The sequence below is a fragment of the Scomber scombrus genome, chromosome 5 (assembly GCF_963691925.1).
Source record: "Scomber scombrus chromosome 5, fScoSco1.1, whole genome shotgun sequence".
NCBI classification, from domain to species: Eukaryota; Metazoa; Chordata; class Actinopteri; order Scombriformes; family Scombridae; genus Scomber; species Scomber scombrus.
In genome coordinates this window covers 11,038,407-11,063,379 of record NC_084974.1, presented here as the reverse complement: position 1 = coordinate 11,063,379, position 24,973 = coordinate 11,038,407, and the positions used below count along the sequence as shown (strand labels likewise).

General features: G+C 39.7%; 2 protein-coding genes and 12 non-coding genes across 14 annotated transcripts in view; 2 read left to right on the top strand and 12 right to left on the bottom strand.

Moving 5' to 3' along the window:
* Nucleotides 1-24,973, bottom strand: part of LOC133980163 (F-BAR and double SH3 domains protein 2-like) — a 74,306-nt gene that overhangs the window by 41,628 nt on the left and 7,705 nt on the right. Inside the window, exon 3 of the mRNA XM_062418767.1 lies at nucleotides 7,644-7,689. Within this exon, the coding sequence (XP_062274751.1) occupies nucleotides 7,644-7,689 (46 nt within the window). The remainder of the gene's footprint in view (nucleotides 1-7,643; nucleotides 7,690-24,973) is intronic.
* trnat-agu (transfer RNA threonine (anticodon AGU)) lies at nucleotides 6,990-7,063 on the bottom strand. Its single transcript has one exon. It is a non-coding gene; the product is annotated as a tRNA-Thr (tRNA).
* The window catches only part of LOC133980164 (P2Y purinoceptor 2-like), a 31,312-nt gene continuing 14,666 nt past the window's right edge, over nucleotides 8,328-24,973 (top strand). Inside the window, exon 1 of the mRNA XM_062418769.1 lies at nucleotides 8,328-8,359. The gene's annotated coding sequence lies outside the window, so the exon portion shown is untranslated. The remainder of the gene's footprint in view (nucleotides 8,360-24,973) is intronic.
* On the bottom strand, nucleotides 9,360-9,433 carry trnat-agu (transfer RNA threonine (anticodon AGU)). Its single transcript has one exon. It is a non-coding gene; the product is annotated as a tRNA-Thr (tRNA).
* On the top strand, nucleotides 12,810-12,882 carry trnam-cau (transfer RNA methionine (anticodon CAU)). Its single transcript has one exon. It is a non-coding gene; the product is annotated as a tRNA-Met (tRNA).
* On the bottom strand, nucleotides 13,802-13,875 carry trnat-agu (transfer RNA threonine (anticodon AGU)). Its single transcript has one exon. It is a non-coding gene; the product is annotated as a tRNA-Thr (tRNA).
* On the bottom strand, nucleotides 14,119-14,192 carry trnat-agu (transfer RNA threonine (anticodon AGU)). The gene has a single exon. It is a non-coding gene; the product is annotated as a tRNA-Thr (tRNA).
* Nucleotides 14,476-14,549, bottom strand: trnat-agu (transfer RNA threonine (anticodon AGU)). Its single transcript has one exon. It is a non-coding gene; the product is annotated as a tRNA-Thr (tRNA).
* On the bottom strand, nucleotides 14,806-14,879 carry trnat-agu (transfer RNA threonine (anticodon AGU)). The gene has a single exon. It is a non-coding gene; the product is annotated as a tRNA-Thr (tRNA).
* trnat-agu (transfer RNA threonine (anticodon AGU)) lies at nucleotides 15,504-15,577 on the bottom strand. The gene has a single exon. It is a non-coding gene; the product is annotated as a tRNA-Thr (tRNA).
* Nucleotides 15,820-15,893, bottom strand: trnat-agu (transfer RNA threonine (anticodon AGU)). Its single transcript has one exon. It is a non-coding gene; the product is annotated as a tRNA-Thr (tRNA).
* On the bottom strand, nucleotides 16,177-16,250 carry trnat-agu (transfer RNA threonine (anticodon AGU)). Its single transcript has one exon. It is a non-coding gene; the product is annotated as a tRNA-Thr (tRNA).
* Nucleotides 16,859-16,932, bottom strand: trnat-agu (transfer RNA threonine (anticodon AGU)). Its single transcript has one exon. It is a non-coding gene; the product is annotated as a tRNA-Thr (tRNA).
* On the bottom strand, nucleotides 18,290-18,363 carry trnat-agu (transfer RNA threonine (anticodon AGU)). Its single transcript has one exon. It is a non-coding gene; the product is annotated as a tRNA-Thr (tRNA).

Sequence of the window (24,973 nt, the reverse complement as noted above, 5' to 3'; positions counted from 1 at the left end):
CCACAGCAGCTGAAATATCTCCACTAGCCAGTGATCAACCTGACAACAGCTCTAACTGGGGAAAGGTGTATGGGAGGACACGCAGTCACGCGTATGCTAAAGCATCCAACCTCAGTGAAGTGCTCTGACTGGACAGGCAATAAAACAGGAGGTTTATCTCCACCAACTGTAATTCTTCCATATTTAAGCTACTTTGCTATGGAGTTCCCAATCATTGTAGGGAAGACTGGCTAGACAGTAAATCTGCCCCCAGATTCAATAAGCCCGACATGTGTGTGGCTCTCAGTGATATTAGGCCAGAGCTGCTCCACATAATCGGTCTGTGTGCCAATGTATGCAAATGACATGAGAGCAGATCACATTGCCTCTTGATATATGCCACTACCATAGTCTTGTCCATTCTGACCGTACATGCTACCCTCTGAGAAAGGGGCATAAATATTTCAGTGCCACTGAGACAGCCTGGGGTTCAAAGCAGTTTATAAGAACCAACTGCATCTATGAGCTCCATGTATCATCTACTATTCTGCCTTCATATGTGGCTCCCCAGCTGGCTAGAGAGGCATCTATGGTAATATCTTTGTGCATATTTGTGCATCTACCAGTGCAGAGAGCAAGGATGCACACCTTGGAAACCAAGACTCTGTGGCTATGGTGTGTCGGGTTCAGTTTGACTGATGTAACCCATTGCTGAACTGGCCTCATGTATAAGCCACAGAGTGGAATGAATACCAGTGCTGATGCCATCAGCCCCAGCAGCCAAAGGCACATTCTGAACTTTACCATCACCCCCCTACAAAAAAGTGCTGGACAAGCCCAAAAGGCTTTCACCCTTTCCACTGGCAGACGTGCTTTGAATGCGACTTAATCTTCAGACAGGCCTAATGTGATGTTTTGAGTTGAAATCAGAACACACTTTCCCCAGTTTACTGTGAAAGCCAGGGCCACCAGATGTGATGTGAGCAGTCTGGTGTGTGCCTGAATTTGCAGGGGCAACTTTGCTGCCAGAAACCAGTCATCAATGTACCATATGTTGCCAAGTGCAACAGCAGTTTCAATGCATTTTACAAACACCAGTGGACTTAATCAAAGACCAAACAGGAGCACCAGATATTTGTGTGTTGTGCCCTGGAAGGCAAATTGGATACTTTCTGTGAGGGGGTTAAATAGGGATGTGAAAATGAGCGTCCTTTAGGTCTGTGGATGCAAACCAGTCGCCTGGATGCACAAAGTGTATCAGAGCTGTGTGTGTCAACATAATGAACTTGAACTGTATCATGTATTTATTCAAAGCACGCTGATCTAATATCATCTGTACACCTCTGCCCCTTTTTGGGACCGGGACAAAGTGATTTCCTCCTGCAAAAACTGCCTGAGCCCATGACTGCAATATCACGTTGAATCAGGTCAGAGCTAAAATTGAGTCTGTAACCCCTGGTTACAGTCTTTATTACCTAATCTGATGCCACACATGGACACTACTGCTGAGCTTGGTCCACCAGTAGACCTGGAGGTAGTCTTGCCTGCTGTACTGGGCTGAACGGGCATTGTGGACTGTACAGCCACTGCCTGTTCCCCTCTTCTTCTCATCACTTTCATTAATAAAATGTGGCTGTGCCCTCAGCTTGAGGCCTGGATGCATGCCAGAAAACATTTTTTATTAATGAATTTACTGGGTAGGAAGCACACTGGTGTGAGTCTGGGCACTGGTGGGTGCTTGTGTGACTCAGCTGGGCCTCCAAAGAGCTCTTTGCACGTCTGACTTTCCTCGTCTTTGCATGGTTGTGAAATATGAGTGTTGTCAAAACTATTGCACACCTTTTGTAGGTCCTGGAACATGACCTCTTTAACTTACTCAGGAAAAAACATCTTTTGGGGGGAACAGCCATCCCTCCCTGATAACAGCACACTTGGTCTCTTTGTGTCACAGTGACAGCAAAGGGTTTCTTAGCCCTTGAACCCTGGCTCCCATGAGGATGGTGTGTCCCTGAGGGCTCTCAACTAACTCCAGAGGCAGATTAGTTGGCTATGCCCATCACAAGGTCCACCACCGACAGGCTAGCTAGGTGCCATAGCCTGCATTAGTGAGTCTTGTTTTGAAGGAGAGACATGCACAACGTTCACGAGTAGTCAGAGATGCTAGACATGCAGCACATGCAGAAAGGGTGTCTTCGCCAGCAATTGTGTTGCCCCATGTGCAGGACTTGGCCAGTGGCTTGACCTTTTCTTGGTGAGTGAAGGGTCAGTCTCAGCCACTGGTTCTGAGAAACGCTAAGCAGCTAGTATGGTGGCCAGCTTAGCAGCTACTGTTTGCTGACATTACACTCAGATAGCTTTGCAGAACCAGTAGTTCAGTAACCAATTGGCTCACTTTATTAACTTTGTTGTTAGCCCATTAGCCACACCTGCTGTTGGAGAGATTGCTTCTGAGAGCGGGAAGATGTTTAAAATTGAATGGACAACATTACATCAGGCTTTTATAGGAGGAGGAAGTCCCAGTCAAAACTACTGTAGTGTAAAATAGCTTCTGGGGGACAGCACGGAGATGGTTTCCCATTGTGAGATACCAAAACAAATGTTGAAAGAGAACACAGAGCTCTTGATTGACAGCAGGTAATTGCAGCTGACTTCCTCACAGTGGGAATGTCTGTTCCGACACGGTGAAAGGACAAAGGTTAAATGACAGCATCTTCACTTTCTTTGTTGCTCGTTTTTGTCCTCTCCACATGACGACTCAGGTCATTTCATCTAGCTTTTTCTCTTGTTCTTTTTATGAAATGTCTGTGTCTACTTCTCTTTTCCTACCTCTCTGTCCGTCCCTAATAGCTTGCGCCTTCCCTCTGTGTCTCCTCTTTGTCTCACTTTCTGTCTGTCTATTGGACCAGCTGATTGGCTTGATTTCTGTCTGTGTTGCCAGGAAGGGGCCAATGAGTGAGCAGAGGGGTTTCCATGAGTCGTCGACTAACTGAGCACTATATAGACAGAGGCAAGGGCAGACATTACATAATGAAATGCTATTTTTTTTTTTTTATTGTTTAAAATTGTCTAAAAATATTTGCTTAATGAGTACTGAAACGAAATCTATTTCCCTTTTATCATCTGTTATAAAATAAACCATATTCACACATTCCCACATACACACACCACATACAATTAAGAGGGAACCCATTGTCCTTTTGAGTAGGGAGTTGTTGCTAGGCAACCTCTATTTCTAAGGTGAACAAGACAGTGCTGAGGAAGAACAGCACAGCATAGAGAGACAGAGTGAGGGAGAGGGGAAGATAATGAGTGTCTCAAACCAGAGGGGTTGACCACAGGATCTCACACTTAATCATTCAAACCACACGCAAATGAACACACATAAACAAAGGCACCTTTTCTGTCTGCACTCTATCTTGTCTTCTCATGTGTACATGGGTCAATGACGTATAAGGATTTTCAACAACTCAATTTTAAATAATAAAAACAAGCATATCTAATGCAGTAGTTCAAACATTCAGAATGTTGTGTACCTGACAATTCATATTACAATTTGAAAGTGATTTTAGTGGGGGTTTTCAAGATTAATTGGCACTGGCCTGAAAAAAAAGTCATTTGGTGCGACCATGATTCATCTTGAAATATCTTATATAAATAAAAGACCATCATTTACAAAGATTTTTAAAAAATGCAAATACTTTGTTTCCAAACACTTTATATTACTGAAAACTTGTAAAAAAAGATGTGAAGCATGTTAACTAAATTAATTTATTTCAAGATGAATCGTGGTCGCACCACATGACTCTTTTTAAAGGCCAGTGCCAATTAATCTTGAAAAACCCACTAAAATCACTTAATTTCAAATGTATAATATGGAGCTTCAGGTACACAACATTCTGAATGTTTGAACTACTGAATTAGATATGCTTGTTTTTATTATTCTACAATTGAGTTGTTCTAAATCCTTATACGTCATTGACCCACATACCAGGATGATATTAGGGCTACAAAATTAGTGTCATATATGTGGATGGCTGCATAGATTGAGTATGTTTATAAGTAGTTTTTCATTAAGCGACACAAATATTTTGCAGCTGAGACTGGTTGTCAATGTGTTTCAGAACCATTGACTGTATATAAAGATGAACGTCATGACAGCTCCCCAAAAGTGATGCCACAAGCAAAATGGGAGTTCCAAGAAAGGAGATATGTTGGTTTCATTTCTGCATAGCTGTAAGAAGTGGAGACACGTCATCCATATTCACATATAGTCAATGGTCTAACCGGATGTTTGTGTGTGTGAACATGCATGTAAAAGGAGCAAAAGTTGTGCTGCATCAAAGCTACAATAGAAAGCAGACAGTGTTGCACTTTTGTTGGTGGCAGACACCGCTTGGTTTGTAGAGGTAGTAGAGCTGTGTGTCAAATAGTATGTTGATGCAACCTTCTACTGTGAAATGTCTTTTTGATTTTGTGTGCCCTGACAAATCTGCAGCACACTACAAAGTGGCTGTCTTATGGGTATAAACAATTTCATGATAAGGAAGCAGTAATTCCTGCCCACCGTAGCAACACCAACCCCCTCTTAGAAACCACAGGAATTGCACTAAAATGTCAGAAAATTGTGAAACATGTACATTACAATTTCCCCAAGATCTAGTGTATGAATACTTTGTTATGCTGGAATACTATAATATTGTGAGCCATTAATCTCTACCTGGTTTTAAGTCCCACTCCCAAACAGACCTTTGGTCAGTTTGACATGGAAATCCTGTCTGTTAGTTAAGTTATTATTATTATTTATTAGACTATCTACAGATTACTCAGATCATTTTAAGTTGTTTGCTAGAATTACTTGGAGCAACGAGAAGACACACTGCAGAACAGATACATGTTTTATTGCTGAATGAACATGGGGCTTATTTATTTACTTGCAAGAAACTTTGGTGCCTCTAACTTGCAACACACATAACTATGTAGCAACAGGAGGAAATGATGGCTGAAAGAAAGAAGGTGGAGGCAATACTGAGACATCTGTGAATAACCAAATAGAATATGGGAAGTGAAACCAACTGTGGCCTGAAGCACACATGTGAGTTTCTTTATCTGAAAAAAGAATCAAACAGAAATCGGCAGGTCTTATTTTAGCAAGCACCTAACCAAAGTCAGTTCCACAAACACTTTCCCTTAAAATGCTCTAATTTAAACAAGGTGAGTTGATTCTCATTTTCATCACCATGGGGAAGATGTGGCACACAGCCAACACTGGCCTTGTACACTGACAAAATGTGTTTATCTGTTAAATTGTCTTTTACAGTTAAGTTTTCACAATTACAAATTATGATACATGAATACAGACCATTATCTATTAAAGTCAAGGTTTTATTCTAATTATTATAACAATTTAAGGCATTAAAAAAGTTTAAGTTCTTAGATATAATGGGATACTTAATCATCATCCATGTGATACAGTTAAGTTGGTGTCACTAGATGTATCTCACCATATATTGTGATTCAATACTGACTGTAAGTGAAAAAATGTTTCATAAAATAATGAATGACATTTTGGATAACAGGAATTGATGGACTGGAGCATGCTACCTGCATCAAATATCCTCCATTTACATATGGACATTTCATAGCTTTTAATTGTGATATTAGTTTTGCTTCACCAAAATGTAGCTTAAACCAACATTTTTTTAAGGAAAGTAGCAATTTAGGCTAAAATTTGACTATTGTGTGTCACTATTCTATTCAGTTCAGTGGTCACCTCTGTTAGTATTATAAGTTACTCACATACTCTGACTACGGCTGGTTGCCTAAAACAAAAAGACCCTTAAACATTGGTTTGACAGATTAAGCAATTTGAGTTAAATCTGTAAATAATGTACTGAACAGCCAAGTGAAAGTGAAAATATAAAGTGCTTAATGCACAATTTCTGAGCCTTTGTGGTCAGGCTTTAGCAGACTTCTAAGATCTTTGTTTGATGTATTCAAAGTAACAAAAATGTTAATTAAACTAATTTAATATAAATATGTCCACATTTTATGTTATACTCCTGAGGTTCCCCCTGAAAACAGAATACAAAAGAGTGCTCCTTTCAGCCTGATGTGACAACATGATAATTTTCTTACAGTAATTACTGGGCTTTTTTTTAATGTAGGGTTACAAATCTCTACATAACACATACACACCTATATTTTTTTGTACATCATTTTAACTACCTTCACAGTATTAACATTTGCACAGCAGTGTAATATCCCAAGTGGAGCTACAAGTCAACACACACGCAAGTTAGCAGGTCTGGATAGTTACTTAGGGAGATGTCAGCACTACACATGTGCTTTCCCTTCCTGTAGAGTCTCAACAACTGTGTTGTTAAGCAAGAGACAATGTTTAGGTTGGTAACCTATAAACTGATAGCCTTTAAGGATGCAACTACAACATAAAGGATAATGGAATTAGAGCAAGTTTTGGCTTTAGTCTAGTTTATCTCATAAGGTTTATTATGTAAATAATGAGCTGGACAGCCATGTTTTACTGCAAATGTTATGTACTGACAGTAATCCATAGCTTCTGAACTTTTGGATAGTTTTTAGACCGGTATTCTCATATTTGTTTCATTTATTCAAAGTTAATACATTTCATTTAAATGCATGTAAATATATATCAGCATTATATGTCATTTTCCTGGAGCTGATCCTATGTTCCTGAATGTAGAAAAAAAAATATGATTTACAATGTGATGACTGTTGCTGTAAAATTGCTGTAAAAAAAGATGTGGCCACAGGTCACAAAGTTTGACAAATCTCAACCTAACACACAAACCTTTAGATTTTTCTGTGCATCATTCTAACCACATTCAAAGTGTCCACATTTGCGTAGCAGTTAGGCTTGATATCAGAAAGTGGAGCTGCAACACAACATACATGCAAGTTGGCAGGTGTGAGAAGTTATTCAGAGAAGTGACAGCAGTTCACGTTTGCCTTTTGTGCTGGACTGTTAGAAAAGGCACTGCTGGGATTCGAACCCAGGATCTCCTGTTTACTAGACAGGCGCTTTAACCAACTAAGCCACAGCACCATGTTACTGGGCTGTTACAAAATAATATACACACTTCTTTAAGACAAAGATTACGACAGGAAAACAGAATTAGAGCTCAAAGTGTTGGTCTGTCTTCTACTGTTTAATCTTCTGATAATGTACTTAAAAGCAAAGTTTTACTGATTACATTAAGTGCTTACTGAGCAATTTCTGAAGCTTTGTGTCAGGCATCAGGAGTGTTCCAAGACTGATGCACTCATATTCATCTGATACTTTCCTTTCGGAGGTTTGAAATACATTATAATCACATTTCTGTGTAATCTTGCGGGGGCTCCCCAACACTCCTGAAATAGACTCCTGAAACAGGATCTACAATATTACTCTCTTACTGTAAGTAATGGGCTTAGGAGAATTTCTGGACAGTAAATTATGGCCCCCGGCCAACAAATTTTGACAGACTTAAACCTAACAAATAAACCTTTATATTTATTTGTACATAATTTCATCAAAAAGTGAAGCCATGATGCAACAATCATTAAAGTTACTATAGTCATTTACCTGTTTACCTCAGTTCTGTTAAAGTGAAGCATTTATTCAGTAAGAGTCCAGCCAGTCTTACCTGTGCATAGTCCCTCTCCAGCTGTCCCTTCTTCAGACTGTAGCTTCTGCAGAAACAAAAAGACACAGAGAATTTTATGAGTGTGTTTGTAGATTACAAATACTCTTTATATCACTATAGGTAACGTAAACAGTCCAGACACAAAACGTATTTCACATCTTATATATTTCACCTCCAAATGTGACACGATTACAGTAAATAGGTTTAGAATGAAATCGAAGGAGCTATCCAAAAACGTTGCCATTATCGTATTGCAGAGGTCAATTAGCAATGGTCATTTTCTGTGAAAGCGTTACAGGCAGTGTGTATGTGCAGAGATTCAAGTAAAGAGCAGGATATGTGGTGTGAGAATGCAGGATATCAAGGACAGTTTGGGAGGAGAGTATGATAAGGGAGAACAAGGTGACCAGCAAGCTGGGGTCGTGGAAAATAACAGGAGACACTGGTGTGTGTGTTTTGACTTCTGTAGCTCTGCCTGTCTTTATAAATAATATTCACTTGGGTGTGTGAGAGTCAGTCTCTTTTATTCTGTGCAGAATAAACGACTCCTCTTCCATAAGTAACAAGGCTGTGAATTGTCTTCTTTGGCATGAGTAGGACACGGTAAAGATATAGTTTCTACAACATAATTGGCATTGATCAGCAGGAGCATCTGGAGGGGCACGGCAGGGGCTGCATCTTGAACTTGGGCAAACTCACACAGCGGCCGCAAAAAGGTAGGGATCGTTTTGATCTAATGAATATGTGACCTCACTCTATGTATTGGTGCATCCGGCACGTCTGTTTCTCTCCGGCAAAAAGAACCCTAGAGTGCAAATTGGTCTTTGTGTCTTGTGGGATTGAACATAAAAAAGCTGTAATGCCAGGAGAGCGAACGCAAAGGGTTACTGTGTGAATTTCAGTGCACTGTCAGTGAATGGATCCAACCCGTTCATAAATTCAGAGAAACAGTGAGAAGAGAGTTAGAGCTGCAGCTTGAAATTTGACTATCAATTTGAATAATCTCAACTGCATTAATTGAACCAAAGCCCATTCTCGACCTCAACCAAAAGGCATTACTTTATTGTTGTTGTTTTTGTGGACTTCATGTTGTGACAGTTTTTCCAAAAAATAACTAAAAACAAACTCTCCACAAAGCCCTTTTAACTTTCCCCTTGTCCTCTGAACATCATACAACATCCTGGCAGCAGAGACAGTGGAAGCTCTTATCACAGCCCAGGAATGCACACAATGAAAAACACAACATTAGATATATGATTACGCAGACAGATAAAAAATACTGGCCCTGTGTGATGAATTAACAAAGTGGCATGTTCACTGTAGATGACCTCACCTGATGCACAAACATTTCACCTGCATATTTTAACAGATATATCATTATCTTGATTGTGCCTAAAGTAAGCCGGCCCTTACTGAACTTGGACTGCCTTCCAGTACTTCACATTATATAAATGAAATGCATTGCAAAGGATTTTGAAATTTGAACATCTCATCCCACTGGATGATTTAAAAATGTTAACTTTTTAGAGAATTGTTTCTGATGCTATGTGTATGTGCTTTAGGATAACTGTCTATTTGTATCGTGTATCTTCACTTTTGCAACAGAGATCTTGATCTGAGTGAGACTGCATCATTTTGTGTACATGTTGCCCTGAATCTTGACATTTATTAAATAAATCTCCCTACAGTGAAACAAAGTGTGCTTAACTATTGAAAAGGCACTGCTGGGATTCGAACCCAGGATCTCCTGTTTACTAGACAGGCGCTTTAACCAACTAAGCCACAGCGCCGGGTGGGACATGAGAGCAATGTTTACGTTCGCAAGCTCAAAAAGAAATTTTCATGAACACAATATATTGCGTTGAATCCCGATGAACTAGTTGCTTTAAATGTAAGACAAAATTTAATCTATGAACAAAATGGTATAAAAGGAAAAGGTATTAGGCTTTATTAAGCTTTTTCCCTGATCTGTCTTATGAGGCTTGAATGCAACTCTAATATTTAATGCATTTATGTTTAAAAGTATAAAATAGTGATTTGATTAACATATTAACATATCAGCAAAGAATGTATTGTTGTATTTTGGTAAACAGGCACCATTTATGAAGTGTTAAATCACATTTTAAACTCGCTCAGCTGTTTGATGACAGATACAGGTACATGTATCAAAATGGGCAACTTGCATCTTGGGGTAAAGTATATTCAAACACATACAGTAAGTAATGAGGAGGTCATAACAAGGAGCACAGATGCAAACACATTTGTCTTGTTTGCTGAATGAAGGAGTGGGAAGATTACAAGATTCAGCTACCTACTCTTTTTTTTCAGTGTCAACGCATGTCATTACAAAGACAAGTCGTTTTCACATGTAAATGGTATTATCGTTTAAGTGGTCTCAGACATGACCTTATCATTAGCATTCCCTCTTCTTTATTCACATGTAGATGTTAAGGACACCTTCTTAGCTAACCTACATGAGAGCTCCCATTTCAATGACTTGTTCAAGGCTTATCGGGAAGATGATTGAATTACAGAGCACCAATTAAAATTACGGAGTGTGGGAGGAATGCAACGATGAGTATTTGTCTAAACGGGTGTTGAATTAACATGGCTTAAGGAATCTTTTCCACCTGGCTGTTTGAATGGCTATAGGCCTTTTGCTAAGTGCAGCTTTAGTAATGTATAAAAACAGCATGTATACTGTATGCAGGCCAGCTGACAGTCTTGCCTGGGCCCGGGACGAGATAATCTTAGATGGGCCCCCACGCACCCGGATCTCTCCTTTTCCCTTTCGCTCTTCCTCTCCTCTCCTCTTCCTCTCCTCTCGTCAGTGTTGGGGAAGCTACTTTGCAAGCATAGCTTGTAAAACTACATGTAGTTCAGCCTGGCAGTAGTTTGAACAAACTACCATTTCTACCCCTGGAGAAATGTAGTTTGTAAAACTACAGCTAAGAAAAGTAGCTTTAGCAACTACTTATACTCATTATACTCATTTAACTCAGTGTTAAATAAATCAACATGTGGTGTATATGAAACTAAATATAATAGCCTACACAAAATTCACATGCCAGCAGAAATATGCCTCTCAACTCAGTTTTATTTTTTTAAAGAAACAAGCTGGTCAACATACTGTAGGTTCTCCATAGACATGTTGGGTAATCTATAGATATGTTGGGTAATATAAAGAGAAAATGAAAAGCCTACCCCAATACCCACATGTAAATCAGAAATGTAAATCAGTCTACAAAAAATGTAATAAAAAACCCAAAGAGGTAGACATATTCTAGATCGGTGTGTCTTCAACAACAATGTTGGCATGTCATGACATGATTCATGCCTTTTTTCAAAAAAAAATTTTAATTAACAATTATTATTATATAGGTCTTTTTTTAATAAAAAATATTTCATGTGCAGGTGGTCGAGTGGTTAGAGCACATGCCATATACGCTGCTAAATAAAGGCGCCCATGCCAACAAAATCTTAAAAAAATAAAATAATAATATTTCATGTTATTGACCAAAATTGTAGTTTGTAAATTGAGTAGTTTAACTACAAAAAATGACCGAAAAAGTAGTTGAAATACTTGACGCAGCACAACATATGAATGTAGTTTAACTACCAGCAAGTTACAGCTAATTGTAGTTAAGCTATGTAGTTCAACTACATGTAGTTTAAGTCTCCCCAACACTGCCTCTCCTCTGCTCTTCCTACTCCTACTCTATCAGACTCGGTCATTTTAGTGGGCCATAATGCAGGATCGCTGAAATTAAATATCTGATCAGTCTCTGATCCATCCTGCTCAGACTCTCTGACGGGGCAGCGGGCCCCTCCCGCTCCACTGTGACTCTCTTCTCTCTCACCGGTAGCCTGACTCTGTCCCTCCGTTGCGGGGCAGCTCTCCCGCATCACTCTCTCGGTCACCTGACTGCAGCTGGATCTCTCTCCTCTCTGACGGAGCTACCAAACTCAACTGTTTCTGTCAAAGATAACGTGTTGTGTCAGGCTTTTATACAAGCTAATGGACGTTAACATTAGAGCTGACCAGTTAGGTTACGTTACAAGGCTGCCGGTAAACGTTGGCTGCGCTGTTTCTTACCTTGCTCTACGTTGACTTTACTAGTTCCAGCTTCACCGTCACCACCTTTTTTAAAATATTTGTTTAGAAAATCTCTAAGGCCTCTATTTTCTTTTTCTTCTCTTCTTCTCTTTTCTTTACTTTTCTGAGCACCGGACTTGGGCTGACCGGACATTTTTAGCGTACTGAACTTCAAATGACAACATCAAATTTTGATCAGTGGCCAAACCATTTTTGTGTTGGGGGTGGGGGGGTTCTTGACCACTATTTCAAGAGCCATTAGGAAGAAAACAATTAAAAGCTTTTATGTAACTCAAATATTGCATTTTTTTCCACAAATAGGCCTATTTTGAAAAAATTATTCAATAATTTAATGTGGGCCCAGTTCTGGGCCCCCCCTTATCCTGGGCCCGGGACAACAGACCCGTTTGTCCCCCCCTATCGGCGGGCGTGACTGTCTGTAGCCCAAGGATATTTATGAATTTACTTTATGAATGTAAGCAGCTGTAGAAGCAGCTCACTAAAACTAAAAATGCTGTCTAAAATTAACTCCATACAACAGACTGTGTGAAGGAATCTAACAACTACAAACAAGCAGCAACTGGGAAGGGAAACGGTGAGGGAAGATGCAGGAAAGGAAGACAACACTTACTGTAAGCATAGACAGCATAATTACTGCCAATTCTCCCTATGCTAATTACAGCCCAAACAAATAGGGCAACACTTCTTGTCAAATTTTTCCCAAGGCATCAGTTTGTGTTAAAGCTGCATGTGTTCTGTCTGTTTTTCTAGACAGAGGCTGTTTTAAATTTCTGGCTTTAATAGCTGAGAAGAGCCACGTCAAAATCTTAATGACTGAGCCATTCATTTAAATCCGACACAGAGACACAGAGACATTACTGCAGTATTCCCAGATGTCAATGATCTACTGCAAGAGGCTGGAGCACATGTTTAGTGTTTAACTCCACCCCCATGCATGTCATTTGAAATAGGACACGCTCCCTCCCCTGTTCAGAGACAGAAACTTCCACCCCCGCCCTTCAGGCATTGTGTCTGCGCTCTAAAGCACACATGCTCTGCAAGTCCTGCAGGCCTCGTTGGCGCAGTAGGCAGCGCGTCAGTCTCATAATCTGAAGGTCGTGAGTTCGAGCCTCACACGGGGCAGGTCTTTTGAAAAGCACTGAAACCCAATTTAGTAATGGCTGACTGATACTGAACTGGCTCCACAAACATTTAAAAGAAAAGAACTCAATAGTAAGGAGCTACCATAACAGTTAAATTAACACGACAGAGACGTATCCTGCATAGAAACAATTCTGCATGATCACAGCTTTACTGTAATCTCTCATATCAGAATGAGCTGAACAAAGTCAACCTACTTTACAACGTGGCACTTGATAATCACAGACATAAGTGTGCATGTGAAAACCCTGAGTCCAAACTGTTTCTTGAGTCAGGGCTTTTTAAAGCTCTCCTTCTTCTTCTTCTTCTTCATGTTGGACATGTGTGTTTCCAAACTAAATTAGATCAGGAGTGACAGCCGTTTCTAGTCTTCATGTCAGTATCAATGTACTGCAACACAAAGCCCTGTTTCTATGTATGGATCCTCATGTGTGCAACTGGAAGTTTTTACACTGTGGTTAATCATCACTGATTCATGGATGTAGATACGATAAATGAATTTTACCTAAACTGATCCACTGCTTCAGACATAATCAATGTCCACCTTTTCCAACAACAAACTAAAAATGATATGCATGCAGCTACTAGGACTAATAAGCAGCTCATCTATGCAACATTTGTACCTGAGCAGTGAGATGAAAGGGAGAGGGGTTCGCTGGACTTTCAGGCCTAGCTCTCTGAATAAATAATGGTAACTTGTATCTTAAAAAATACTGGAAATTATAATTTCTTATTCTAAAAATAGAGCTACCAAACCTGCAGCATTATTCCCAAGTCATACCTGCAAGTGCTTTCATCCTAAGGATAAGTATGGGTCAAGCATTGTGGCTCTACAAATCATGTCCTGCAGAGACATCTATACTACACCAAATGAAGGGTGCTTTTCTACAAGCACCTGAAAAGGCACTGCTGGGATTCGAACCCAGGATCTCCTGTTTACTAGACAGGCGCTTTAACCAACTAAGCCACAGCGCCGTGTACCAACATGAGATAATGAGACACTTACATCTTTGAAACAACTGTGATGTGTGAGACAACGTGTAATAAAGGTGGAGCTATTTTTTACAAAAGCAAATATCAATACAAATATGCCAACTGGTTAAAAACTGTTTCTATTTGGTAGGAGATGTTAAACCTTTAACCCCTTAAGGGCCACTTACAACCATAAACCCATACATGTTATTTTGACACAGATACAGCTGTGGTGGGCTGTTGAAAAGGCACTGCTGGGATTTGAACCCAGGATCTCCTGTTTACTAGACAGGCGCTTTAACCAACTAAGCCACAGCGCCACGTACACTGCAGTTTTAATGAGAGAGTTACGGCTTTGCAATCGCTGTGACTTGACACGAGGAAAGACTGTTTAAAATGTGGATATTATTTTTAGAAAAGCAAATATCAATACAAGCATTAGTATCGACATAAATATCACTACAAGTATGCCAACTGGTTAAACACTGTTTAAATGTAGTAGGAAATGTTAAACCTTCAACTGCTTAAGGGCCACTAACAGCCATAACCACATAAATGTTGTTCTGATGCAGATACAACTACAGCTGTGGTGAGCTGCTGAAAAGGCACTGCTGGGATTCGAACCCAGGATCTCCTGTTTACTAGACAGGCATTTTAACCAACTAAGCCACAGCGCCACCTACATGTGCATATTAATGAAAGAGTTACAGTTTTGCGAAAACGTTGAATTTACATGTGGGAAAAATGTTTAAAAAGTGGATTTTAGTTTTAGAAAAGCAAATATCAATACAAGTATTGATATAAATATCACTACAAGAATACAAACTGGTTAGATTTAGTAGGAAATGTTAAACCTTCAAGGGCCACTTACAGCCATAACCACATACATGTTGTTCTGACAGATACAACTACAGCTGTGGTGGGCTGTTGAAAAGGCACTGCTGGGATTTGAACCCAGGATCTCCTGTTTACTAAACAGGCACTTTAACCAACTAAGCCACAGCGCCACCTACATCTACATATTAATGAGAGTTACACTTTTGCGGCCGCTGTGACTTGATGTGAGGTAAGATTGTTTAAAAAACTGATTTATTTCTAGAAAAGCATTTATCAACACAAGTATGCCAATAGATCTACTAAACCTGCAGCATTATTCCCAAGTCATACCTGCAAGTAGTCTCATACTAAAGATAACTAAAGGTCATGTATTGTAGTTGTACAAATCATGTCCTGCAGACTGATCTATACTACAGTATACTACAACAAATAAAGGGATTATTGCTTTTCTAAAAGCACCAACAAATTCAGGATGACATCTCACAATGTCACTTTGCCTGCCAGGTAGAAACACACTGCTGGGATACATTTTGTAGCCCACTGTCACTCTATATAACAAAGTAAAGTGAAACATTAGTGTGGGGAATATAATTAAAGCAGGACATGTCACAATAATGAACGATACATCCTTTCATCCAAAATCAGCACATATGTTGCAGTAACATATGGGAGGACACTGATTATATGTGTTGCATCAAGCATAGATTTGGCTTCAGAAATGACCACTTACAACTATAACCATATATATGTTGTTCTGATGCAGATACAACTACAGCTGTGGTGGGCTGTTGAAAAGGCACTGCTGGGATTTGAACCCAGGATCTCCTGTTTACTAGACAGGCGCTTTAACCAACTAAGCCACAGCACCATGTGCCAACATAAGATAATGAGACAGTTACATCTTTGGAACAACTGTGATGTGTGAGACAATGTTTAATAAAGGTGGAGCTATTTTTACAAAAGCAAATATCAATACAAATATGCCAACTGGTTAAAAACTGTTTCTATTTGGTAGGAGATGTTAAACCTTTAACCCCTTAAGGGCCACTTACAACCATAAACCCATACATGTTATTTTGACACAGATACAGCTGTGGTGGGCTGTTGAAAAGGCACTGCTGGGATTTGAACCCAGGATCTCCTGTTTACTAGACAGGCGCTTTAACCAACTAAGCCACAGCGCCACCTACACTGCAGTTTTAATGAGAGAGTTACAGGTTTGCAATCGCTGTGACTTGACACGAGGAAAGAATGTTTAAAATGTGGATATTATTTTTAGAAAAGCAAATATCAATACAAGCATTAGTATCGACATAAATATCACTACAAGTATGCCAACTGGTTAAAAACTGTTTAAATGTAGTAGGAAATGTTAAACCTTCAACTGCTTAAGGGCCACTAACAGCCATAACCACATAAATGTTGTTCTGATGCAGATACAACTACAGCTTTGGTGAGCTGCTGAAAAGGCACTGCTGGGATTTGAACCCAGGATCTCCTGTTTACTAGACAGGCACTTTAACCAAGTAAGCCACAGCGCCACCTACAACTACATATTACAGTTTAAAATTAGTAAAAAATGTTAAACACTTCAACACCTTAATGGCAGAGCCAACCACCTTAAATTAACCTGGAAATATCCAGATTGAAGATACCTTAAGCTGATGTGCGCCTCCTAAAACATTTTGCTACCCATCAGGGTTACGGAGGCTAAGAAGATACCTCAGGGGCCCACAAGAACTATGACTGGCTTCTTTTAGTTTTTCCTACACGTTTCTGATGACCGTAGGGATTGTTAATAGTGTAGTCTCCTATTCAGTACAAGGCAAAATTGTAGTTACCTGGGTGTAACTCAAGTAACAGAAATACATTTATAGCTTAGTATCACCCTAAATATATATTGAAGAAAAGTGAAACAACCATCAAGTGTGGGGAATATAATTAAAGCAGGACATGTTGCAATCAAGTACGATAAGTCCTTTTATCCAAAATCATCAAATAAACAGCATGAACACAACAGGACGCTGAATGAAAGTGTTGCATAAAGGATAGATTTGGCCTCAGCAGTGATTGTAAGTAATCGCTTACAATCATAAGCACATAAATGTTACAATGCAGATGTTACTACAGCTGTGGTGGGCTGTTGAAAAGGCACTGCTGGGATTTGAACCCAGGATCTCCTGTTTACTAGACAGGCTCTTTAACCAACTAAGCCACAGCGCCACCTACACCTAAGTTTTAATGAGAGACTTACATGTTTGAAAACGCTGTGCCAACTGGTTAAAAAACAGTTTAGTAGGAAATGTTAAATCTTCAACACCTTAAGGGCAAAGAGGTTTAACTTAATTTCCTCTGAGCTTAGCTTGGCAATACCAACAATGAAGATGCATTAAGCTGATGTGCGCCTCCTTAAACATTTTGTTACACGTCAGGGCTACGGAGGCTATGGAGATACCTCAGGGTGTCGTACGTTACATCAAGCTGATTAAAATCCTTTCACTAAGTATCAGCAATGAGTGTAAAAGATCAGTTTAAACCATAACCACGTATGTTGTTCCGATGCAAAACTTGAGCTGTAGTGGGCTGTTGAAAAGGCACTGCTGGGATTTGAACCGAGGATCTCCTGTTACTAGACAGGCTCTTTAACCAACTAAGCCACAGCTCCACCTGCACCTCTAGACTAAAGAGAGGGTACAGTTTTGTGACTGCTGGGACTTGATTTGTGGGAAAAATCTTAAAAAAGTGAATTGAATATATGTTTATTCTAAACATTTAAACTTAAAGCACGACATAGGAGATACATTTATCTTTGTTAGGCCTAAAGGATGTATTTTTTCTTTCCATCTGGGTACCTTTCACTAGTTGCAACCACATTGCATACAGATGCTTAGACAACAATTGAGACGTAACAAGCAATGTAACAGGCAGACAAATATAATTTATCATGAAATATATCCTCATAATTCATAGGGATTACAGACCAATTATGAGCTGGATCAGTTATACAAGGTTTTAACTAACATACACGGAATACGTCGATTTATTGATTTTTTTGTTTGTGTAATATTTGAGCTGTGGAGCTGTTTCTATATGTTTGTTTAACTTCCATTGTTGTAAATCTCCTGGGACATTATGTGAAGGCCATTCATGTTTGGCTTATGTTAATGTGTTGTTAGATGCTGGTGGGATGCCACAATGTTTGGTTTGTTGCTGATTAATGTGTCTGAATAATTTTATGAGGGATGAGTCATGTAAATGGTAAGATGCAGAAATAAAAAATTGTCACCATTCACTATTCATAAGTAATTCATTTTCATGAATTTGTTAACAAAATGGTCATTTAATTTAACCACGTGTTTGTTTTGTGATGGTCTGATTGAGTTTAGGTATTAGGTTATTAGGTTATTACACTTTCTTAAAGGTATTGGGTTTCCTTTAAATTTTACAGCTTCATTCATTCACAACAGTAAACTGATGGTTTGTTATGCAGTGGTTTGGTGGTAACAATGTAAACCATCTAGAGTTCAATTGCAACAGAGCTCTGTCCTTAATTTGGCAGAACTGAGATTAGTTGTAGAAAAGGCACTGCTGGGATTCGAACCCAGGATCTCCTGTTTACTAGACAGGCGCTTTAACCAACTAAGCCACAGCGCCTGCTGAAAGGCAGATAGCGCCAGGACAAAACATTAAAAAGGTTTTCCCTGTCCTGCAGCATAAGCGCCTTTTTCTTGAGCTGTACAAAACTGTAGTTTTGTATGATGAAACATGCAAAAACAACCGGGCATGTCCCAATCACGTGTTCTTGCCATCAATCCCCATCCGAGTCATTTTATATTGAGTATCTACCGAGACCGAGTCCCAATCCAATACCTGCAGGACTCAATATTAAGGTTTGTCTGCTTCTGGGATACTTGGATGTTTTTGTGGGGCAAGTGGGAGAGAAATTTACTTGCCTCACCAGTAAAGTTAAACGTCATACAATTATAATGTGTGTCTTCACGTTAAGTGCGACTCATTACCCGGCTGGAAAGATAAATGGGCACATTTGTAACAAATGCATTTCTTCCCCATGGTACGTCTAACTCAGAATGGGATAGTTCAGTGAATTAGGGTTGCGTGCATAGCCAGGTTGCAGCTGAGAGAGAGAGTGTGTGTGTGTTTGTGTGTGTGTGTGTGTGTTTGTGACGTCAGGCTGGTGACTAGAGTATAGTATTAAGTGAGCAGTATAGCCGTGAACATAACAGTGTAATGTGTGTACAGTCTAGAATTTGTCAGAGAATATATGCTACAGCTCCTCAAGACTCAAGCCCAGTGCTTCTGTCTTGTTTGACTCTTGCTGATTCAAGTTAGCAATAGAAGTTAGCAACAATCAGTTAGCCTAATTTTACAAGGCTCACTTAAGGTGGACTGATCTTTAAGGTGGACCAGCTATTCTCATTTCAGTGACAATCTCAGCCTAAACAGAGAACAGAGAAATGCTTGGCTGCTGAGTCTCTCCTGAGTTTTGCTCAGCATCCCTACACTGCATTTATTCCTCCAGTCATTGTAACTGTAACTGAGTCTAGCACACGTTTATCAATAGAGCCTGTCATGCAACCAGACTGCCCACTCCATTACAAAACCTGACAGTCAATAAGTACTGTGGATGCACATTTTATAGAATTAGCTGTGAACAATAAATAATAACTAATTACATTTAATTTTTTTGGGAACCTCACTGTAATATTACCATATTTATATTTAATGTTTAACCTTAATGTGAATGGCTAACAACAATATAATAATAAAATAGCAAAGACATTGGTACAACCTCCTCTACCGCCCAGTGTGACTGAATCTTTGGCTGACAGCGCAGTCAGCAGCCGGGCAGGAGAAACGCTGCGTTGGTCATTTAGATTTTAGACTTGAACTAATATGAGGACGCACATTTTGCTTGCTTCTTGTATTTTCTATTTTTAAATAATACAGCCGCACAGTGCACATTTCAAGTACATTTAAGTTATTAAAATCAATCCCATGTGTATGCTTGATAATTGAATAGCTCTGCAATACATTAAGAAAAAGATTAGTTGCATCCACGCTGTACCTCAATGTTTTGTTTAGTTTTTTTGAGTGCCAGCGTTATAGTAAAACCTGAATGTCAAATTAGTAAAATTGCAAGAAACTCTCAGGGAAGGCCAGTTCTTATAGTGCTTTTATTGGAGCTGCTACAATAGTTTTTTCTCTCTCTCATTCACTTATTTATACTCTTATTCTCACTTCAAAATGAAGGGTAGGTTCTTTTCAAGGAAAACCCCTGCCCTGTTACAGCTGGTTCCTCTTCTCATCAATAACACTTGAACAGGGGTGAAACAGTGACTGAAACCACAACACAAACATCCACCCTCTCAAGGCGCAGTTCCGTCTTCTGTGTCGTGCAAACAAACAATTAACAGAGAAAATGGAAGCAGATCAGAAAGCAGAGAGAATCTATCTTTATTTACTAAGTTTATTTATGTGAGGTATGAATCAAAGCGCAGCTCAAAAATCGAGGTGTGAACCGTGAAGTTGATTTGGAGAATCGTTACATCCCTTTGTTTGACACTACACTGAAGAGTCTCTCACCGTCCACACGTGTGCAGGGCTTACAGAGAAGCTTGGCCTCCAGTACTGTAGTGGATTGTCTGACCTTGCGATGGTTTGCGCTGAAAGGTAACTCTGCAACTGAACAACTGCTGATGAGGCGTTCACAGACCCTGTCTCTATCTCACTCTCCTCTAAGATCTCATCAAAGACACTGCCAAGGCTGCTGCATGCTCTGCCTCTGACACTTAACTAGTGGCCCTCCTTACTTCCATCTTGTCCACCTCTTGCATGAGAGAGCATTCTTATCATGCCTCAGGTTGCATGATGTGAAATAACTGAATAAAAAAGCATCTAACCATTAACAAAACAAAATCTAGGTAAAACTAAATAAATAACTAAACATTAAAAAGAAATTGGCTTAAATGATTGATATATGTGATTACATTTCATTCATTATAAAGCATTTATGACTTTATTATGGACTTGCCTGTCTTTGTATCTGTAATCTACTAAAATGGTAATGCTGCAGAGTGGCTCAGTCTCAACCTGGCAGAAGTGTCTAAGAGACTGCCTCTAAGAGAGTGCTTTTCATTCATCGTTTTGATTCCCTGGTCAGCGCTGCGCTCTTGAGAGAGAATACGTTTAAGTACCGTTATGGCAGGGATCACATCAGCTACAGTTGCAGTCTCAGCGCTCGCTACCCTCTTCAGTTCTTCAAAGGGAGCTAAAACCTTGACTGTGTTCTCCATTAGAGCCCACTGGTTCGCCGTCAGTGTAGCAGGAAGGTTGTGCTAAGCTGCATAGAGGCTGAGAAGCTGCTTTTTGCTCCAGTATGCTCTGTATCATTTAGTGAGCGCTGTTCCATCTAACTTGCACATCTTGCTGTAGGCGCTTGGGTGGCATTTTCATATCAATCTGGATATCTTCCAGACGTGGGTAGGCCTGTGGTAAATGCCTAAAATGCCCTACAATCTTCCTTGTGTTGGGGAGTGTGTCTGTGATGCTGAAAAAAGCAGATCCTCATGTACAACCAGCTGAAGCGTGCTGAAGCTTGCATGATGCAGCCCACCCTTGGTACCCCCGTATCATCCATTCCTTATTGAATATTTCTTGCACCGTCCCACAGAATAATATGTCTATTTCCAGAGTATTCAGCATCTCCTCATTTGTCTGTTTTACATGCTCTGCTGTATGAGACCCATGAAACTGATGAGGATTGCACACTTTAAATTAAAATTTGAGTCAATCCATTGTACAGTGAGGTTGAGCAAGGACATCGGGCCATCAGACCTCCAAATGTCTGTAATAAAGACAATAGCAGTCTGCTAAATAACCTCGTAGGTCCGGTGGGCCAGTATCTGAAATGTAGAGTCGAGAGGTTAGGGTGGACCGCAGCTCCAGCTCCAGATGGCAGAAACCTGCATTTTCTATCACAGCGATGAATTTAATTAACCTCTCTGTGATCTTTCTGGCCTCGTCCCTGTTTCTCTCTTTTGTTCTGTTATTTGTTGCTTCAGTGCAGCCTTTGCGCGAGTTACCTGAGTGAACTCACTGTGCTCCATTCAGTGTTTATTTTTTAGGTGCAGTATCAAATTGTTAATATTGAACGCACTTCTGTTACTTCTGCCTTGCAAAATGCTCGAACTGCAGACATGGATATTGGACTGCTTTCATTTTCCAATTTAAAATATTTCCACACTGCAGACATTTTAGGTATGCCAGAGTAAACCACTGCATCCTGCCACAAACCGTGCTTTCCCTTTACGACACCTGTGTGAAAGCTGATGTAAAACAGTCAGGCTCAGGTTCATGTTGTTCTATCATTTGTGCTCATTATAGCTGATACCAATCAGTTAAAAATGCCTTGATCCGCCCTGATACCAATCTTTAAGGTTGGATCCCTAAAAAAAACTTCAGAATATCTGAACTGAGATGATTTAATTTCAGTATCATCATTCAGTAAACTGAATCTGGTGTACAACTCAATTTAAAATAATTCAAAAGAAAAGTATTCTTGTCTATTAATTTCACATCTACATACACACACAGGTTCAACTTTCCAATCACCGGTTCTGTCACAAAAACACACAGAGAGAGTAGAGTACATTTATATATAAATACATATATGCCAATACAAATGCTGGCTCTCTGACACATTGCACATATATAACTACAAAGTGAACATGTTTGCTTGGGTATCTGAATACTGCAGCATACTCATGTAACAGTGACACCACTGGAACATACAACACACACACCAAATACATATCCTCACTGGGATCTCTGGACGTGTCTAGGCTTTTCATGCTGCCATGGTAACACTGCAGCGCAGACCTCATACGTAAACATGGATGCCCAATTACCAGCTGGAAATATCTCACACCCACGGTCTGACACAGTCGGATTCTCAACAGAGAACGAAAATTAACAGAGGAGGCAGATCACGTTTGATCACGCTGTAATCATAAGAACTGTGTCATATGGTGTGCGCGTGTGCAAGTAAATATCTGTCAGATTAGTGTAGTGAAGATAAACTGTACAGTCTCTGTCATTTTAACACTTGCTTTCCTCCTTTTTCTCTCATCCCTCACTTCTCTCTCTCTCCCTCTTTCCCACCACTGTGTGTCCATGGTGTGTATGTTTGTAAGTGCATGGTGAATGAGTCAAGAAGCAGTGTCAGCATCAGCTGTGCGTGAAGAAGCAAGGGAGAAAGAAAATGCCCAGACTTGCAGATGAATATGTGTCTGCCAGGAAATACTTAAGTGCTTGAAAGTGGACACTAAGTGTATGAACTGTGTGTGTGTGTGTGTGTGTGTGTGTGTGTGTGTGTGTGTGTGTGTGTGTGTGTGTGTGTGTGTGTGTGTGTGTGTGTGTGTGTGTGTGTGTGTGTGTGTGTGTGTGTGTTGAGGGCAAAGGGGGCAGTGGGTCGAAAAACGGAGAGAGGGAATGATCAAACGTGGGAAAACAGCTGAGATCAATGGTTTACAGGACACAGGCTGAGATCAGGGACAACAGGATAAGCAACATGAGTCACAGACAGAGACGGAGGCGGAGGAGGGTGGTCATGTTTTCACACTGTTTGATCACCACAAGACATAACCAAGCAGATTCTCCGCAAGATTTTCACTGCAAGAGCAAAATGGATTTGATTTGAATGTGCAAATTTGAAAGATAAGTTGCAAGTTGTTAATCGATTAGTTGCCAACTATTGAATTAATCACCACCTATTTTAATAGTTCACCATTTTAAACATTTTTAAGACTGTGTCCAAATTGTCTGATTCCACCTGTTAAAATGTGAATATTTTTAGGGTTTCTTTGGTCGTCTGTGACAGTAAACTGAATATTTTCAGGTTGTGGACAAAAACTAGAAATTTGAAGAAGTCATCTTTGGCTTTGGAAAACAGCGATCAACATTTTTCACCATTTTCTGACACTTCATGGACCAAACAACTAATCAATTAATGGAGAAAGTAATCAACGGATTCATCAATAATGAAAATACAGTAGCAGCCTTACAAGCAACAAAAAGACAGAAAATCAATGTTGCTAATTGATTCACCATGTTTCTTTATTCAAATCATCCTCTGATGTGTTTTAGTTAGTTAACATGTTATTTTCTTAAGGCACAGTGTGCTGTTGTTGAAACCATCAGCTTCCCCTGCACCTGTTCTCTGCCTACACAAACTTACTGAAGCCTCAGAAAAGCGTGACAAACCCTGAGAGGTCATTAGTGAACCGATGATGGTTTACCTTAGACAACGGAGACACGCTTAGTTTTGCACGAACCGGTATAGGCTCTACATGTTTTTGAATTGTTATAGCTACATTTAAAAAGGGTTTAAATCATTAAGCTTGTTAGCACGCCACCAAATCCACACCTTACTCAAAGGCAAGTGCTATAACCAACACTGTGCTATTATTCTCAAAAGAAGAAATTCCAGTATCAGATTATTATTTTTTGTGTGTTGTAAAATAGAAACAGGACCAGTTTGTGACTGAGGTGCACCAGCAGCTGTTCCCTCTCTAATTGAAGGAGTGAGGCCATGACATTATTGCAGACTGTTGTTCAGGTGTGACTGCTTAAATATGAGGTGTCTGTTTAAACATGAAGCCAGCCATCAAACAAAAAAAGCAATTTTCAATGAAAGTTGGTGGATGACACTTTGTCACACTAGATAATCTGAAATGTAACACTTGAATCTGTCACAGAATAAAGCTTCAATAGTCCCTGACTGCTTAGTTTCTGCCATGGTTGATTAATCAGAGACATCTGTATTTATTGTCATTGCTCTGACAGTTAATAGTCCACATTATTCACACCCTGAAAATATTGTTTTAAGAGCTAAAAATGTGAAACCAATATGACAATTACAGAGACACCTTGTTGCACAGGTTTTTCTTGCATTACATTTTGAAAGAGCATTGCATAAAAATAATGTAATCTCGGACAGTTTTTAGTCTTATAGTTCCCCAATTGTCACACAGTTAATGGTTATCTAAGTCATAGCCAGTGATTACTACAGGAGGCAAATGGTGCCTCAGCTGTCTGCTTATGATGTGACTCATAGTTAAATACGTGAATATATCCTCTTAAAATTATTAAATAAAAGTTCATGTGGTCTTGGTTAAAGGATCACCTGCCTCATTTTGAAACAGAAGGAACCCTGTCATCTCAGCCTTATCCTCTATGTGTAGTA